The sequence below is a fragment of the Sinohyriopsis cumingii genome, chromosome 4 (genome assembly GCF_028554795.1).
Source record: "Sinohyriopsis cumingii isolate HCF-2022 chromosome 4, ASM2855479v2, whole genome shotgun sequence".
Classification (NCBI taxonomy): domain Eukaryota; kingdom Metazoa; phylum Mollusca; class Bivalvia; order Unionida; family Unionidae; genus Sinohyriopsis; species Sinohyriopsis cumingii.
The window spans coordinates 11136843-11157094 of record NC_142964.1 but is presented as its reverse complement, the minus strand read 5'-3'; the positions used below and the strand labels follow the sequence as shown (position 1 = coordinate 11157094).

Genomic DNA, 20252 nt, shown 5'->3' with positions numbered 1-20252 from the left:
AACTTTACAATAATTTATGGGTGTTCATCTGCTCTAGGAGTGATTTAACCTAGTGACCCAGCCAGTAAAAAATGCCTCAACTAGTCTGTGGGGGTCACCACTCCCCAAGAATTAAGGAATGTAATGAAACAGTTTTTCCAACAGTTTATTGACCCAGTCTGGTATCCTGTCTGTCAGCTTGATATAAACAACATATAAATTAAACAGAGATGTGAGCTGTGTTCAAATAGTTGCCAAACTGTATGTAATTATAGACCAGTGAAACAGTACAAGATGTGTAATTACAGTTGAGTTTATGTTTGATAGTATGATTGTAAATTTCTCAAGACATAAGGCCACAGTAATAAAAATAAAAAAACAGACAAAAATACCCACAACATAATTACAAAGCAGCACATTTTACAATAACTTTTTAAATATTAAGCTATGGGGTTCCAAACAGTAGGCACCCCATATATCACTACATGCTTTTGCAGTGATGGAGTTGTGGTTTGATACAGTTCTTGTTGAAATAGGGTACATAATACTTGTTTCAGGGGGCCCCGAGTGGCCGAGTGGTCTAAAGCGCTCTTCGTTACGGATCACTGCCATCTCACCTCTGTCTGCGGCGGTTCGAGTCTAAGATTCAGCCAATGTGGGCATGTGAGAAAGCTTGCCAGTAGCTTCTCGTGGGTCGGTGGTTCTTTCCGGGGTTTTCCGGGTTCTTCCTCCACCATTAATACTGGCCGCCATGTATAGCCTATCGTGCTGAAAAATGGCGTTAACCCCACAACAACAACAACAACAACAACAACAACAACAACTTGTTTCAGAGGCTATCTATTCTGTCAAGAAAAATGGTATTTCAAAACCTTTCTTTGGTCAAAATAAAAAAAGGTCCTTGAAATCCTTTATTTCAGTAAATAGTAATTTATAAGTTGAGTTCAACTGCAAACTGCACAGACCAAGATCTACCATCACATAATGTGCATGCTGACCTGGGCCTGTGCAGTCAGTTTGGAGTAATCACTCAAACCACATAGACCGATATTTTGTGTGAGCATTATGTGAAAACAGATCCGGGTTAGTGGTGTTGGTAGTTGACTGGAGTTATGAGCAAGTAAAAATGGTATCACAACTGATTAGTGTATTAAAAATCTAGGTATGAATAGTAGATGATTTCCATCAATACTAGTAATTCAAGTCAGATTATATGGTGCCATTGGTAGTATTTCTAAGTTAATTAACTCTCCAATAGGAAAGCACTTGTACAAAATGCCAGTAGTATATTTACTTGCTTGATATCAGCTCCAGCTTTGAACTGCACAGACAGCCATCACACAAGGCTTCATCAGATCTGGGTCTGTGCAGTTTGTTAGGACTTATATTGCATCAAGCAACATAGACCCTGATATGCTGGTGCATTTTGAGACAGTAGACCATGGTCTCTTTTATTTGCACTTGGACCCAGCTTACATGCGAGTATATATAGTGTCTTTAAATATGAGCTTTAATTTTTACATACTGCCTTTAAAAATGATTTTTAATATTTACAACCTGGCTTTAAATATGATTTTTAATTTTTACATACTACCTTTAAAAATGATTTTTAATTTTTACATGCTGCCTTTAAAATGATTTTTAATATTTACAACCTGGCTTTAAATATAATTTTTAATTTTACATGCCTTTAAATATGATTTTTAATTTTTACATACTGCCTTTAAAAATGATTTTTAATTTTTACAACCTGGCTTTAAATAGGATTTTTATTTTTACATACTGGCTAAATGAGTCAAGACACCAGTTCTGCTCAGTGAAAATAGTATCTGGTAGGTCAAAATGGTTTATTTACTCTTATTATGTCATTTCTCTAATCCTATTTTCTAAATTATTTATAGTAAATCTTGTGAATAAATGTTGACATGTCATTTGCAATAAATCTTCAGGTATTAAACAAAGATTGATATCAGAAGGGATTGTATTAATGGTCAAATTCAAAGACTTTATAGAGATATAAACTAAAGTCAATAATAATAATAATAATAATAATAATAATAACATTATTTTAAGAGGGTGAATGAATTAGAGGTAATATAACTTAATTCACTCTGTTACGTACAAAATTTATCCCACACCCCACCAACTGTTCTGGCGGCCTAGTGGTTAGATCATCCACCTCAGCTGCGGGAGATTGTGGGTTCAAACCCAGGCTCAGGCCTGTAGAGAGTGATCACAGGGCCTGGGGTAAGAAACACCCGGGCCTCTCCTAGTTCTTGTTCAAACAAAATTTTTCTTTTATAAAATTAAAAGTATTATTTGGTCCAGCCCCAGGGATATATCCCCGGTTGCCCCCCCCCCCTCGGCCCTGCCCAGGCTGAATCATACTAAAGACTTATAAAAATGGTACTGACAGCTGCCTCACTAGGCGCTAAGCATTAAGAGGTTAGTGTTAGGAATGGTCGGCCTGGTGTCAGGATAATGTCACTGGGTAGGACATGATGCTACATGTCTCCATCATGATTCCCCAGTACTGGACATCACTCTAAATTGCTAAACTGCAGACATCGTAGCAAGATGACTAAAATTTTGTCAAAGCTATGTTACAAATCCAGATCACACCCCCACACCCATGCCACCAAATGTATGTATATGAATAATATGTTCACACAAAAGCACTGCAAAATACACCCAGAAATATATTTTACAACACACATCACATCTTTGTAACAGTTCCTGAATGCTGTGGCTTGGAATTAGCACGCAAGACTCATGTCTCAAAGGATGCAGGTTCAGATCCCACAATTGGTTAAGCAAATGTTGCTTTATGGTTGTGTGTCCTTGGAAAAGGCAGTTAGCACCAATTTCCTCAGAACTAAATAACTGTGAGGGGGTGAGTGATATGATCCCCAACCTGTTACACAGCTTTGGTTATTATCTAGATGATCGACCATTGCATTGTGTTATTGCCCGGATAGAGCAAACAATAAAATGTGAAAATAATGGTTGAAATAACATATCTGAGCAAAGATATAGAAGAGAACAAGATGAACCCTCATATGTAAAAATAACAATGTAATCAATTACATAAATAAAATGAAATTGAACATTTCATCTGAATGGTACACTCTCTCTTAGAAACAGAATGACAAAATTTTGCAAAATGCAATTAACCATTCTGTTATATCAATTGTTTCTTGTCAAGATTCACTCTTTCTATGAAGCCAAATCTCTCTCTGGTTCTGTGTCTTTCAAATTCTTCAAGACCCCTGTCCCTTGGACATTTTATCAAGAAATACTTCTTATTTCCCAGAGCTAAATTCTGGCTTCCAACAGAAACTAAGAATTTTGTGATGGAGAATAATTTACTTAAAACCTTGCATTTCATCTGGGAATACACACTGAAGCTTAACTTAGCTAATCAGGATTAACTTTCTCTCACCACCAAAATTTCAATATTCCCATCAAAGTTAGAATAATTTTTTCTAGTCCACCTTTATTGATATTAATAACTTTTCCTTGACAATTTCATTTAATGACACTTATTTCTGATGGCCCAAGATTGTTTCTGGCTTGTCTAAACTTTGTCATCTTCTGCTACTTGAACTTACATTAACATTTTCTCTTGACCCTTATCTGAATGGACTCTAATTAAAATTCACTCATGAATTTCACTCATTCCACCCAAACATGAGAGATTAACCATTGCAAGCTACCAATTTATTGTTAGGCTGGCCCAGACGTTGATCTTAATGAGTGTGTGTCAAACTGACCATGACAAAATGTCACTGTGACAAAAATCTACAGAAATTTTCACCATTTCATTTACCTACTTGTGTTGTTGTACTGTAAAACACCAATCACTAAACTGATTGTAAATTACTCAGATTTAGAATTACTCCTGTAACCATGTAGATGTAAATATATATACATGCATTAATATGAAGGGAACGACATAATACATGTCAGATGATAAACTCCTCCACTTTTAGAACATTTTCTTAGTTTCTGCATTTAATTTATTTTCTTAATTGCCTTGATTAAGATAAAAAACTATTGGTTTCAGTTGCAGAAATATATTAAATTATGGTTATTTCACTAGCCTGCAAGATGTATGCCACATATGCAATAACACTCAATTTGCAGCAGTACAAAACAACTCATTAAACCATTACATCTCTCTTTATCCTCAAAGAGATGCCCTAATTGACAGCCAATTTACAAAGGAGCATCTGTGCCAGCAGTTATTATTTGATAAGTTCTTTTCCTTATGCTGTATTTGTAGAACAAGATCCTTAGTGAAAATACTGCTTATGAATGAGTTGCTTATATTACCACTGATACTTGCTTGTGAGTCCAGTTGCAAACTGCATAGACCCAGATCTTTTAGCACATTTTGCAATGGCAGATATGGATTTCTGCAGTTTGTTAGGAATAAGAATTAACAAAACTGATGAATTCTTAGTCTCTGATATGTATGACTTAACTCTTTACTCAGATATCTAAAGGATTATCATGTCCATGCTCTTTTACTTCAATTATGTCACTGTGACCTACACTTCATACGGCATTGATGACTACTGCTCAGCTGGCCTAGTGGTTAGAGTGTCTGCCTCGGATGCAGGAGGTCATGAGTTTGATTCCTGGCCGATTCATACCAAAGACTTATAAAAATGGTACTAACAGCTGCCTCGCTTGGCTGTCTGCATTAAGAGGTTAGTGTTAGGACTGGTTGGCTTTGTGTCAGGATAATGTGACTGGGTGGGATATCATGCTACATGTCTGTGACATGATGCCCCAGTGCTTGACATCACTATAAACTGCCACACTGCAGACATCATAGCGATATGACTGAATTTTTTAAAAAGCTATGTTAAAAATACAAATCACACATACACACGCAATGATTATTTTTTCATCTAGGTTTTGTAATTCTTCTTATCTACCATATATACTTGCTTGAAAGTTGAGTCCAACTGCTAACTGCGCAGACCCAGATCTGCCGTGGCATAATGCACTAGTAGATCTGGGTCTGTGCAGTTTATTAGGAGTAATCAGTAAACAAATGACATAGACCCTGATCTGCAGGTGCATTATGTTATGCAGATCAGGATCTTTGTTCTTTGCAGCTTGACTCTACTTGTAAGAGAGTATATATATTGTACATGTACCAAGATATTGTAGCTTTTCTAAGTGTGGTGTAGGATGAATGGGGATGTAGAGGTAGAGCTGACTGGTTACGTGTTTAATTGCTACCTTTCACAGAACCAACCCTATTGATAACACTGGACAACAAATTTTTACAAAAGTCATGTTACTGAAATAAAATTAGTCAATTCTTATCAATTTTTATGTGCTGAACACGAATATGACAGTCAAATTGCAAAATTGGCTCTAGTTTTTTTGTAATCTGCAAGAAATTAATGTTTACATAACGAAATGCATTCCAATAGTAAAAGGTCAACTGTAATAGCCTACCTATAAAAAATCAAGTCATTGACTACATCTTAGATTTCTTCGCCTGTCTCTTGTACAGCTGTTCGGGAGCATCTCTGAGGAGTGTCCAGCAGTAGTCAGCCAGCATTGTAGTGGACCATTTTCCCTGGTATCTTTGTTCCATTGTTGCGATATCTTGATGAAAACGTTCGCCGTGTTCATCACTAACAATACCACAGTTGCTAGGAAAGAAATCCAAATGGGAATGAAGGAAGTGAATCTTTAGAGACATATTGCAGCCAAGTTTCTTATACTTCATCAACATGTCTTCTACTAGTTCCTTATAGTTTTCTGCCCTAACATTTCCGAGGAAGTTTGTAGAAACTAGGCGAAAAGCATTCCATGCTTGTTTCGCGTCACCTTCCAGCAAGTTGTTGAACCGGTCATCTTTGAAAAGCTCTCGAATCTGAGGACCCACAAAAACTCCCTCTTTAATCTTTGCTTCGCTGAGTCGAGGGAATTTTTCATGCAGGTATCGGAATGCTGGCAAAGTCCGGTCAATGGCTTTCACGAAGTTCTTCATCAAACCTAGTTTGATGTGAAGGGGTGGTAGCAAGGTTTTCTGAGCCTCAACCAGAGCTGGGTGTTGGATATTCTTCTCTCCAATGGCTACATTCTGCCTGTGAGTCCATTCCTTCCTCATGTAGTGCATTTCCCTTGCTCGGCTATCCCACTCGCATAAGAAACACATGTATTTTGTATATCCTTGCTGCAGTCCCATTAAAAGGGCAACTACCTTCAAATCACCACAGAGGTGCCAGCTCTACTTGTTATACTCAATGGAATTCAGTAGCTGTCTTAAGTTATCGTATGTCTCTTTCATGTGGACAGCATACGCTACTGGAATAGATGGAAGAATGTTTCCATTGTGCAAAAGCACAGCCTTGAGACTCAGTTTCGAAGAGTCCACAAATAGTCTCCATTCTTGTGGGTCATGAGTGATTTTTAAAGCATTCATGAGGCCCTCAATATCGGAACAGAATATCAGATTACTTTCCTTTCTGAAGAAAGGCTCCAATTGCTGGTGGCGCTTTCGATATGCAGTAATTGTGACATCTTCTTCTAGAAGATTCCATTGTTGGAGTCTTGATCCTAGCAATTCTGCCTTGTTCTTTGATAAGTCCAAATCACGAATCAGGTCATTTAGTTCTTCCTGTGTTATTCTGTGTGGGGTTGATGATGCACCACAGTGAAAATCTGGATCACTGCATGCTGATGGACCAGGAGAAGAACAGGTCGACTCACCTTTGTCTTCGTCAGATGAATCAAGAGAATATTCTGCTGGAGGTTCTGGAATAGGAAGTCCCTCACCATGTGGAACTGGTCTCAATGCAGACGGAATGTTTGGGTAGACTATTCTCGACTTCTTTCGCTTCGTTATTCCGCCGGAAAGAGGAGGAACCAAGCAGAAGTAACAGTCATTTAGGTGGTTGCTTGGCTCTCTCCACACCATTGGGACTGCAAACGGCATTGATGACCTTTTGCAATTCAACCACTGTGAAAGCTGTGTTGTACATGTAGCACAGCATATATGCGGAGCCCAAGGCTTGTCTTGGTCACCAACCTTGCATCCGAAGTAAAGATGATATGCCTTCTTCACTTGAGAATTGATACTTTTCTTCTGGTTGGCAAATGTCACTTCCCCACAAATATAGCAAATATTGTCCGCGGTATTAACACACTTTCGAGGCATTACTGTTCTTTATTGTACGTAAATGGATAAAATAATAAGTTTTATGTAACAGTAGCTTGAACTGTCTCGCACAACGTCTAAAATATTTTAAATGCTGAACCTATCTGATTGGGCTTTATATAGTACACTGCTTACGTCAGCTTCAGCAGCCGCCTGGCATTAGTATAATAGGCCTACACATGTATAGTACACTGCTGACGTCAACTTACTTCAGCAGCCGCATGGCATTAGTATTGCATTGCATCAGAAAATGATGCAATCAACTGTGGATGATGTGAGCATGATGGTATTATGCAATGTTACATCATTATTCCGGATGTTGCTGCAGTCCTACTGGAGAAATTTACACAGTGAAACATAGAAAATGAGGTATATGAATATCTTCAAAACGAGAGCCAATACAAATTTTTCACGGTTATATTCGTGTTCGGCACACCAAAATACTACAGATTAGGGCCTTTTCAAGTCAGTAATGATTTCACTGTTGACCAGTGTAATAAATACTTTCCTCCTGAGTCAACTAATATCAGTTTCTCTAACCATCTTCAGTGTCTGACATGGAAATCTGTTTACTTTGTTATATTAAACTTTTAATTTCTCAATAATTATTTGCTTACAAGTGAGTGATTTTGCTTACATGTGAGTGATTATTACATATCTATTAACACCCATGCTCACTTTCATTCTTTGCAACAAAATATTAGATTGAAATAAATGTGCATTAGGTGTAGAAGCCTGGCAAAAATTATCAGATTTTACGCATAAAAATATTTTTTCATTAAAATTATATACAAATTACTGTTGCTAATTAGAGCCAATTAATCTGCTATCATGTTTCTAATTTCATGAACATTTTCAACATTTAAAGTTTATGCTGCAAATTTAAATATCCATTTAATTAATATAGAACACATTGCAATTTGCTCTAATTCTAACTACCAGTGACTGAATGGTGACTTGTGAAACAAAGGATTATGTCCATAGAGTTTGGAGGTTTACAGGTGAGTGTGCTGTTAAGATTCTGCTTGTATCTTTTAGAATGCAAAAGTAAATAATTTCTTGAAATGTAGATTGTAACCAATGTGACTATGTAAAAAGACTAGAAAAATTGTGAACAGTTACATCAGTTTTCCTTTCAACACTCTCATTGATTGTTTTCTTTGGTGTCAAGATTTGTCATTTTATCCAGGGGAATAATATTGGCTTGGTTTCTTATTACAATGAGGAACAAATTTAATTTCTTCTTGCTATGCTTCTTTGATCAGTAGCAAGAAAAATGAAAACAAATCTTAACTTAATTATTTCAGTTACCTTTCTTAACTCAATTTCCATGTTTCAAAATACAAAATATTGGCTTGCATGATGTACTAATATAAAAGAATCATGTCATGTTACCAAATTAGATAAATACAATCACAACACTGTTAAAATTTACTTTGTTGCTGTTCCAAAGAATAAAACATTCAGTTTATTATTTCATGACTTGTAAAAATGCTAACAGCATCTGTGACAGTGTCATCTGATACATAATGACATAAAATACCTTATTTCATCCTGGATGGAGCCTGTCAAGGTAGAAGCTTTACGTATCAGTTACTTTGGCATCTGTCTATCCTTATGTTTGTAAATCCATCTGCTAACACCCTAGATCACCTCAAAGTTAAAGTTTTTTATGTTGTTAGTTTCTCAAGTACAGTTGGCCACAGACTGATGTTACTATATATATATATATATATATATATATATATATATATATATATATATATATATATATATATATATATATATATATATATATATATATATATATATATATATATATATATATATATATATAAATCTTGATGTGTACAGTTGGCCACAGACATATGTTACTTGGTATATGGATAAATCATGATATTTACAGTTAGACAGAGACTCATGTTCCTTGGTATGTGGATAAATCTTAATGAGTACAGTTGGCCACAGACACGTGTTACTTGGTATATGAATAAACCTTAGTGTGGACAGTTGGCCATAGACTTGTTATTTGTTATGTGCATAAATCTTGATTTATAGAGTTGGCCACAGACTTAAGCATTACTTGGTTTCTGGATTAATCTTGATGTATTCAATTGTCCAGTCTCATGCTACATGGTATGTTGATACATCTTGCATCTTGTTGTATACAGTTGGCCACAGACTCGTGTTATTTGGTATGTGGATATATCATGATGTGTACAGTTGGCCACAGACTTGTGTTATTTGGTATGTGGATAAATCTTGATGTGTACAGTTGGTCACAGACTTGTGTTACTATATCAGTGAATAAATCTGGATGTGTACAGTTGGTCACAGACTTGTGTTACTTGGTATGTGGATAAATCCTGATGTGTACAGTTGGCAACAGACTCATGTTATTTGATAAGGGGATACATCTTGATGTATGCACCACCGTTTGACCACTAGCCAGGGGATGGGCTTGGCCTGCAGGCTATGGCCAACTTACTGTATGTACATGTAGAAGTGATCAAAACCAGTTTAGCATTTTTGGGTTTTATATAATTTATACCATCTTTCTGCAGATATAAAGGAGAGGCTGAGATAAATGCTCCACCAAAAACAGTATTTCACTATGTAGACCCATTGCCACCAGAGAAAGGACCACGACTCAAATGGGACAAGAGTATGACAAAAGTTGACATCTTGGAATGGCTGCAAGAGGTAAATCCTTAATTTTAATAAAACAATATAAAAAAAACTAATGTGCCATTTCTTATATGTGTAACTCCTTATTTGGGGTAACTTCTTAATTATGGCTTATTTATTTTCTTTCACCATTTTCACAATCAGATTGAATGAAAAACATGAAAGTTGACAGAAATTTCAATTTCACAAAAAGTTGTTTTAAATCATTTACCAAATTTTGTATTTCCCTGCACAGACACTAAAATTAAGATGTAATATTTTTTTAAACCAACTAATATTTGCAAAAATTTAATGGTCCATTAATTTCACTGGTCAACAGTGAAATCATTACTGACTTGAAAAGGCCCTAATCTGTAGTATTTTGGTGTGCCGAACACGAATATAACCGTGAAAAATTTGTATTGGCTCTCGTTTTGAAGATATTCATATACCTCATTTTCTATGTTTCACTGTGTAAATTTCTCCAGTAGGACTGCAGCAACATCCGGAATAATGATGTAACATTGCATAATACCATCATGCTCACATCATCCACAGTTGATTGCATCATTTTCTGATGCAATGCAATACTAATGCCATGCGGCTGCTGAAGTAAGTTGACGTCAGCAGTGTACTATACATGTGTAGGCCTATTATACTAATGCCAGGCGGCTGCTGAAGCTGACGTAAGCAGTGTACTATATAAAGCCCAATCAGATAGGTTCAGCATTTAAAATATTTTAGACGTTGTGCGAGACAGTTCAAGCTACTGTTACATAAAACTTATTATTTTATCCATTTACGTACAATAAAGAACAGTAATGCCTCGAAAGTGTGTTAATACCGCGGACAATTTTTGCTATATTTGTGGGGAAGTGACATTTGCCAACCAGAAGAAAAGTATCAATTCTCAAGTGAAGAAGGCATATCATCTTTACTTCGGCTGCAAGGTTGGTGACCAAGACAAGCCTTGGGCTCCGCATATATGCTGTGCTACATGTACAACACAGCTTTCACAGTGGTTGAATTGCAAAAGGTCATCAATGCCGTTTGCAGTCCCAATGGTGTGGAGAGAGCCAAGCAACCACCTAAATGACTGTTACTTCTGCTTGGTTCCTCCTCTTTCCGGCGGAATAACGAAGCGAAAGAAGTCGAGAATAGTCTACCCAAACATTCCGTCTGCATTGAGACCAGTTCCACATGGTGAGGGACTTCCTATTCCAGAACCTCCAGCAGAATATTCTCTTGATTCATCTGACGAAGACAAAGGTGAGTCGACCTGTTCTTCTCCTGGTCCATCAGCATGCAGTGATCCAGATTTTCACTGTGGTGCATCATCAACCCCACACAGAATAACACAGGAAGAACTAAATGACCTGATTCGTGATTTGGACTTATCAAAGAACAAGGCAGAATTGCTAGGATCAAGACTCCAACAATGGAATCTTCTAGAAGAAGATGTCACAATTACTGCATATCGAAAGCGCCACCAGCAATTGGAGCCTTTCTTCAGAAAGGAAAGTAATCTGATATTCTGTTCCGATATTGAGGGCCTCATGAATGCTTTAAAAATCACTCATGACCCACAAGAATGGAGACTATTTGTGGACTCTTCGAAACTGAGTCTCAAGGCTGTGCTTTTGCACAATGGAAACATTCTTCCATCTATTCCAGTAGCGTATGCTGTCCACATGAAAGAGACATACGATAACTTAAGGCAGCTACTGAATTCCATTGAGTATAACAAGTACAGCTGGCACCTCTGTGGTGATTTGAAGGTAGTTGCCCTTTTAATGGGACTGCAGCAAGGATATACAAAATACATGTGTTTCTTATGCGAGTGGGATAGCCGAGCAAGGGAAATGCACTACATGAGGAAGGAATGGACTCACAGGCAGAATGTAGCCATTGGAGAGAAGAATATCCAACACCCAGCTCTGGTTGAGGCTCAGAAAATCTTGCTACCACCCCTTCACATCAAACTAGGTTTGATGAAGAACTTCGTGAAAGCCATTGACCGTACTTTGCCAGCATTCCGATACCTGCATGAAAAATTCCCTCGACTCAGCGAAGCAAAGATTAAAGAGGGAGTTTTTGTGGGTCCTCAGATTCGAGAGCTTTTCAAAGATGACAGGTTCAACAGCTTGCTGGAAGGTGACGCGAAACATGCATGGAATGCTTTTCGCCTAGTTTCTACAAACTTCCTCGGAAATGTTAGGGCAGAAAACTATAAGGAACTAGTAGAAGACATGTTGATGAAGTATAAGAAACTTGGCTGCAATATGTCTCTAAAGATTCACTTCCTTCATTCCCATTTGGATTTCTTTCCTAGCAACTGTGGTATTGTTAGTGATGAACACGGCGAACGTTTTCATCAAGATATCGCAACAATGGAACAAAGATACCAGGGAAAATGGTCCACTACAATGCTGGCTGACTACTGCTGGACACTCCTCAGAGATGCTCCCGAACAGCTGTACAAGAGACAGGCGAAGAAATCTAAGATGTAGTCAATGACTTGATTTTTTATAGGTGGGCTATTACAGTTGACCTTTTACTATTGGAATGCATTTCGTTATGTAAACATTAATTTCTTGCAGATTACAAAAAAACTAGAGCCAATTTTGCAATTTGACTGTCATATTCGTGTTCAGCACATAAAAATTGATAAGAATTGACTAATTTTATTTCAGTAACATGACTTTTGTAAAAATTTGTTGTCCAGTGTTTTCAAAGGTGGAATTTGCAATACATCTCAGCTTGTTCCAGCCATTACCTTGTTTATAGTACTTGCAAATGGTACATTCTAAAATGTAAGCATCATTTACCCAAATCTTTGTCATGCAGTGAAAGGTGAGTTGCCATTTGCTTGAAATCATTAGAAGCAAGAGAATAGACCTTTATCTGTTAACACGATATGTGACAGCATTGATGTTTTTATGACTTTCACATTTACACCCACATATACATGAGGAAATACCATATATATATATATATATATATATATATATATATATATATATATATATATATATATATATATATATATATATATATATATACACTTGCTTGTAAGTCAAGTCAAACCACTAACAGCAAGGATCCTTAGCTTTCATAGCATAATGTACCTGCAGATCAGGGTTGGTGTTGTTCGTTCTACTGATTACACCTTACAAACTACACAGGCCTAGATATGCTGGTACAGTAGTCCTCAGTCTGTTTGTAGTTAGACTCATCTTATAAGCGAGTATTTACGGTGCTTGCTTATAAGTTGAATCTGACTTCAATCGACATTGACCCTGATATGCTGTTGTATAATGTACCAGCAGATCATGGTCTTTTGTTGTTTGTTCTGCTGATTATTCCTGACATGCCAAATTGACTCTGACCTGCTGGCACAGTAATGTGATGGTTGATCTGTGTCTGTGCTCTTTGTAGTTGGACTTATAAGTGGTGTATATATGGTATATATTTATATGACAATGATTATCCTTTAATGTTAGGCGGTGAAATAATTCTTAAGAGATCTTTCAAATTTACACCTGTTCATTAGACAATCATGTTTACCTGACATTATTTTAGAAGAAATTTCTTAGATGTGCAGGCTTTGAAGTCAAGTTCAGAGGAGATAAATTGATTTTCTAATGGTTCAGATTGAAGTCAAGGGAGATAAATTGGTTGTCTAAAGTATTCATCTTGAAAAATTATATGGTCACACCAATAGAGTACCAGCATGAAAATGCAAGCATCCTAATTATGTTTTCTTAGTCCTGGAATTCACCCAAAGAGATATGCTTCATAACACACACAATTCTGGATCCATTTGTGCCTATTGTTTCTGAGTTGAATAAAATCCCATTTAATTTATCATTCACTTCCACACAAATATGCACTGCACTTTAAATATAGATAACTTGCATACTTCTCTGGAATTGATTTTTGGCCAGTATGTGCTAAAAGAAGAAATACAGTGTCTTATACCTGATCTTTTCCTATATTTTATGCTTCACTGACTTTAGTTAAATTTTGTTTGGATGTTCATTGCTGAGGCAGTGCTCATTCTATAATCATGATGCCATGCATGTCTGTTAGTATAATGCATCCAACAAAAGAATCTCATTGTGACCTGTATTTCATCTTTTATTAATTTTATTTAAGTTTGGATATTTGGCTCATGACCACATGAGTTTTTAACATGACATACTTTCCTCCCCAGAATCCTGAAACTTGGTAGAGGATGCATCTGAATACATATTCCAGCCTTATTACAAAAATAGGTCTCTGTGACATATATTTCATGCTTCAGTGACTTTGTTGAAATTTTTTGTTTAAATTTCATTTTTGAGTGCTTGTGTTGAATCATGAAACTTGACTAGATGCATCTCTGCTAGTACTGCACCCTTACAAGTGTAAGTCAGTGTGACCTATATTTTATGCTTTACTAACATAGGTTTTTGTATGATATATACATCCCAGCCTTCACAGAGAACCCTTTCTGACCAGTGCAGTGCAGTTTAAAGTATGAATAAATGTTTACTTTGTGGTAAATGTTCCATATTAATAACTAGATACCTATTTGTTGTTGTTGTTGTTGTTGTGGGGTTTAACGCCATTTTTCAGCACTTGATTGGCTATACATGGCGGCCAGTATTAATGGTGGAGGAAGAACCTGGGAAAACCCAGGAAAGAACCACCGACCCACGAGAAGCTACTGGCAAGCTTTCTCACATACCCACATTGGCTGAATCTTAGACTCGAACCGCCGCAGACAGAGGTGAGATGGCAGTGATCCGTAACGAAGAGCGCTTTAGACCACTCGGCCACAATACCTATTTGTATATTATGGTAGGTTACCCACAGCAGGTTAACTGTGTATTGTAAATGTGAATCTGTGTAGAAATTAGATGAGTGGACTGCATACATTTCATGTGAAGTCTCAGCTGTTGTGGCTAATCAAGGTAATGTCTGATGCATGAACTGTGCTTCTTGTATTGGTCACACTGGTTGTCACTTCTTGGTTGTGCCAAATGCTGTGACTTTCACCAGGTAAAATCTGACCTTGAATGGTGGATACTAATAAAAGATCATGAAGCAGATTTTAAGAAAAATAATTAAAAAAATAGAAAACCAAATTAATTTCTGTTATGTCTACTGGTCGTAGCCTATGTGAAGGTCTATTGTTCTTCATCTTTAATCCATCTGTCATCTGTATGTCATCTGTATGTCATCTGATAACACAAGTTTATTATCACTATCCTCCTAAACTGCTGGGAGGTTTGCCATAAAACTTTAAAACACATTAAATCCAGTTTGACTTAAAAAAAGGTATAGTTTGACTTTAAAAAAAATGGTACCTCTCAGACATCCAGTATGGTTGCCACAGTGGCCATTTTGAAAGTCTTGTTATTGCAGCTCCTCATGAATGGTTGTCATTTTGAAATGAGGGTTTCACTAAAAACTTTGATATCTAGTGGGTCCTGAATGAAAAATGTTTTGTTAATTTTTATGACATTTTTATTACATTTTTGGTTCTATTATCCTGAGGAAATGGAAGCTTTATGCCTTTCCCAAGGAAACACTGAGTCAGTCAACTTGGACTGACCTGAGAAGGTATGAAACCCCCAACCCCTAAGATTACAAGTCTGATGCTCAGCTAGTAGATCTACTATAGAAATTCTGGTATGACATCCAGTATGGATGCCATGATGGCTTTATTGAAAATCTTGCACTCATTACTCCTCGATAACTAATGTTCATATTGTCCTGGGTTTTCAGGAGAGACTTCTTATGATATCAAGTTGGTTTTGAATTTTACTAGTGCCTGGCAGACATTTAATGTTGTGGCCATGGAAAAATCATGTTATCGCTATTTATTCTGAGTCATATCAGCATCAGATTTCACCAAAGTCTTCATATGATATCAAGTTTGTTCTAAATGAAAATAGTGGCCATCTTGAAAATCTAGCTTTTGCTACTTGTGAATAGATAGAGGGTAATATTGACATGAGGTTTTTGCTGAAAGATGTTATCAAGCTCTAATTGGTTCTAACTGAAATCAGCACTTCTTGGACATCAAATATGCCATCATAGTGGTCATCTTTAAAAATTTTTACTTCTCCTGAACAGATGGTTATATAAACATGGGGTTTTCACTGAAAGATTTATTGTATGCCCAGTTTGTCCTAAATGAAAATTTTGCTAATCAACCTCCAATTTCATGGCCATTTCGGCCATCTTGAACCTCTTATTATCACTACTTCTCCTGAATTGACAGTTTTAGTTAAATGGGGTTTTCACTAAAAGACGTCTTATTATATGTGGTTCATCCTCAATGAGAAAGATGCAAATGTGACCTTCCTAAATTTGAAAAATCTTGAAAGAGCTAATTCATTTGAACAGATGGCTATACCAATATTTTTATAAAAAAATCTTTCTTGCTATGTATTCTTGTTCCTGTATTAAAATGATGATGATTGAAGCTAAGAGCCTTGATGGCTGAAAATGGTTACATGGCTACTTTGTCTGAAGGGATGTTCATGATGAAATGGGTTTTTCACTAAAACACAGCAGCAGAATTCTGTAGCTGGCTCTGATTGAATGTGTTGCTCATCTCGTTTCCAGTATGAGACCATAGTTGCCACCTTGAAAACACTTCTTACAGTATTTAATTAATTCTGCATGTATACAGTGCAGATCTGACCAACAAGATGCCTGCACTTTTGACAGTACCAGTAGACGTAATTGACCTTGAGATAAAGTCAAATGTTATTGCTTGCATTTTTGTACTTCTTGGAGTTATGAATACAGGTATACCCCACTTAACGTTGCATCAAAAATACCACATAAAATGAAGCAATTATTCCCATAATTTATTAGTATCATTAATATCTTAATATGGTGATGTGTACACGTACGCCAAAAAAAACAAAACATCAACAAGGCTTAATAAAACATGGCTATAGTTTTAATTTAATTAAATTTAATTTAATTGCAATTGGAAAACTTACAGCACATAAACAAAACAAACCAGTTTATAACATTTTAATTCAGTTGAATGGTATGAAAATATATTGAAGATATTTTATACACTGTTCACACATAACAGAAGCAGTACTGTACATACTAATGGAGTTAAATCAGAAAGATGTGATCTGAATGCTACGAATGCAGAAAACATGAAGATAATGCCATTCAGTAGCAGCTAGCAGTGTCGGACATAAGTAGAACCATGTGCTCTTATGCTGGCCAGACCTGGGCATCTCTTTTTGTAGGCCAGGCCCAGGCATCTCTTGTTGTAGACCAAGCCTGAGCATCTCTTTTTGCTGGGTGGACTTGGGGTATCTCTTGTTGCTGTCCATGCCTGGGCATGAGCAACTGTTTAAAAATAAATCACTGTTGACTCATAATGACAAAGGGTCTAAATTATTCGACAATGTACAAACAAACAACTTTGAGCAAAACCATAATAACAGAGTTTATCTGTATGTTAACTATACATGTACATGTGAATTTAAACCACACTTTGTATTTAATTGCATTCTAGTGAACAAAGTTGATAGTGAGCATTGTGACATTGGTTTTATTGTCACAGGTCTTGACTAGGGTGTGGGGGAGTAACTTTACTGGCTTGTGCATATGACAACACCAATGAATGTGAATGAATTTTAATCGAACACAGTTTGTAGATATTACAGCTGAATACCTTCAATGATGCCACTTAAATAACTGAAATTTCTTTAAAAAAAATATTAATCATAGATTCAGTTGACAATATCATGTGAGTATATCTTGACATTGAGACAAATGTGGTGATTTTCTATTCCATGGTTGGGGTCAATGGCAATGACTAACAATTTTGTGCTACACTTCCAGAACACAAACATGTCAGAAAGGTCACTTTAGTTATTTTCATCATCATAATTAATGCTACAGTTCCAGCTGGAGTCTAATAAAGCATTGTAGGGGTGGGGGGCTGAGTAATCATTCATTACATTCTGGCAAAATCACTGTTGAAAAAATCAATTTTTAGAACCCCAGGCGAATGAAATAGTAACAACAAATTGTGAATTACGTAGCAAGGTCAAAATTTTATTCTAGGTTTACTCAAGCTTTAACTCACATTTGGTATTCCAAATTCATGATTTGACCCGAATCCATGGCTCACCATATATATGAAATCCTAATGCCTTTGCTCATCTGGCCATGAGGTCAATCAAACGTATGGTCCTTAATCCATCACATGTCACACATCTTGTATCATCCATTCTTTTTCCTATTTAAAGCTGCTGTTAGTTAAAAAACGCCGCCAAATTCTTCTTAAAAACTGATCAAGAGAAGTTTACAGATAGATTTTTAATTTTTACAATGATGGTGATTTTGCTCTCAAATATGGAAACCATTATAAAAAGATAGAAAAAGCATTAATTGACTTCTTTTAAAACTGCCCCAACAGAATTTGAACAAATTTGACAGAAAGCAGTTTTGAACAGAATGCTTTTAAATTTTACCTGAGTGTTGTTGATCTGCCACCAAATATGGCAAATGTTTTTAAAATCGAAAAGCATTTCAATGACTTTCTCTCAACAGCAAGTGAACAAAGCTTGACCAAATTTGACAAAAAGCATCCAGGCATAGACTTTAAGTTTTGTTACAAATAAAGCTGATATGCATTCTGACCACTGTTGCAAAAAATCAAAACAAATCATCTGTATAGTTACATATTTATTTAGTGACAGTTGCCTTTATATGCTGTGATATTATTTATATTTGTAACAGATACACATGTCCTCTGTCTATATTAGATCAATGTCATCATGTACAGACCCAATGTGTGAGTAATTGTACTGGGGATTCCTGAAAGTATCTTTTATGGACAGGTTTCCTTTGTTACTGGTGTCATTTAAGGTAGTTTTTAATTTTAATTGTACTTCATGATTTTTTACATGCATGTCTGTAGCTCTGGTATGCTTGGAATATCAGTTATAATACCATAGCTTATACAAGGGGATAAGACACGTATCACATGTACAATTATAAAGCCATAGGCTTAAGGGGATAGGACACTTATCAAATGTACAATTATAAAGCCATAGGCTTAAGGGGATAGGACACTTATCAAATGTACAATTATAATACCATTGGCTTAAGGGGATAGGACACTTATCAAATGTACAATTATAATACCATTGGCTTAAGGGGATAGGACACTTATCAAATGTACAATTAAAATACCATTGGCTTAAGGGGATAGGACACTTATCAGATGTACAATTATAATACCATTGGCTTAAGGGGATAGGACACTTATCAAATGTACAATTATAATACCATTGGCTTAAGGGGATAGGACACTTATCAAATGTACAATTATAATACCATTGGCTTAAGGGGATAGGACACTTATCAAATGTACAATTATAATACCATTGGCTTAAGGGGATAGGACACTTATCAAATGTACAATTATAATACCATTGGCTTAAGGGGATAGGACACTTATCAAATGTACAATTAAAATACCATTGGCTTAAGGGGATAGGACACTTATCAAATGTACAATTATAAAGCCATAGGCTTAAGGGGATAGGACACTTATCAAATGTACAATTATAATACCATTGGCTTAAGGGGATAGGACACTTATCAAATGTACAATTATAATACCATTGGCTTAAGGGGATAGGACACTTATCAAATGTACAATTATAATACCATTGGCTTAAGGGGATAGGACACTTATCAAATGTACAATTATAATACCATTGGCTTAAGGGGATAGGACACTTACCAAATGTACAATTAAAATACCATTGGCTTAAGGGGATAGGACACTTAGCAAATGTACAATTATAATGCCATTGGCTTAAGGGGATAGGACACTTATCAAATGTACAATTATAAAGCCATTGGCTTAAGGGGATAGGACACTTATCAAATGTACAATTATAATACCATTGGCTTAAGGGGATAGGACACTTATCAAATGTACAATTATAATACCATTGGCTTAAGGGGATAGGACACTTATCAAATGTACAATTATAATACCATTGGCTTAAGGGGATAGGACACTTATCAAATGTACAATTATAATACCATAGGCTTAAGGGGATAGGACACTTATCAAATGTACAATTATAATACCATTGGCTTAAGGGGATAGGACACTTATCAAATGTACAATTATAATACCATTGGCTTAAGGGGATAGGACACTTATCAAATGTACAATTATAATACCATTGGCTTAAGGGGATAGGACACTTATCAAATGTACAATTATAATACCATTGGCTTAAGGGGATAGGACACTTATCAAATGTACAATTATAATACCATTGGCTTAAGGGGATAGGACACTTATCAAATGTACAATTATAATACCATTGGCTTAAGGGGATAGGACACTTATCAAATG

At 36.1% G+C, this 20252-nt stretch overlaps 1 protein-coding gene across 3 annotated transcripts in view; it reads left to right on the top strand.

Moving 5' to 3' along the window:
- LOC149800624 (stAR-related lipid transfer protein 5-like) overlaps nucleotides 1-20252 on the top strand; it is a 124951-nt gene that overhangs the window by 46032 nt on the left and 58667 nt on the right. For all 3 annotated transcript variants that reach the window (XR_016420537.1, XM_089954614.1, XM_089954613.1), the window contains exon 3: nucleotides 9733-9871. Coding sequence is in view for 2 of the 3 variants with exons in the window: in XM_089954614.1 (XP_089810740.1) it covers nucleotides 9733-9871 (139 nt within the window). In the remaining variant the exon portion in view is untranslated. The remainder of the gene's footprint in view (nucleotides 1-9732; nucleotides 9872-20252) is intronic.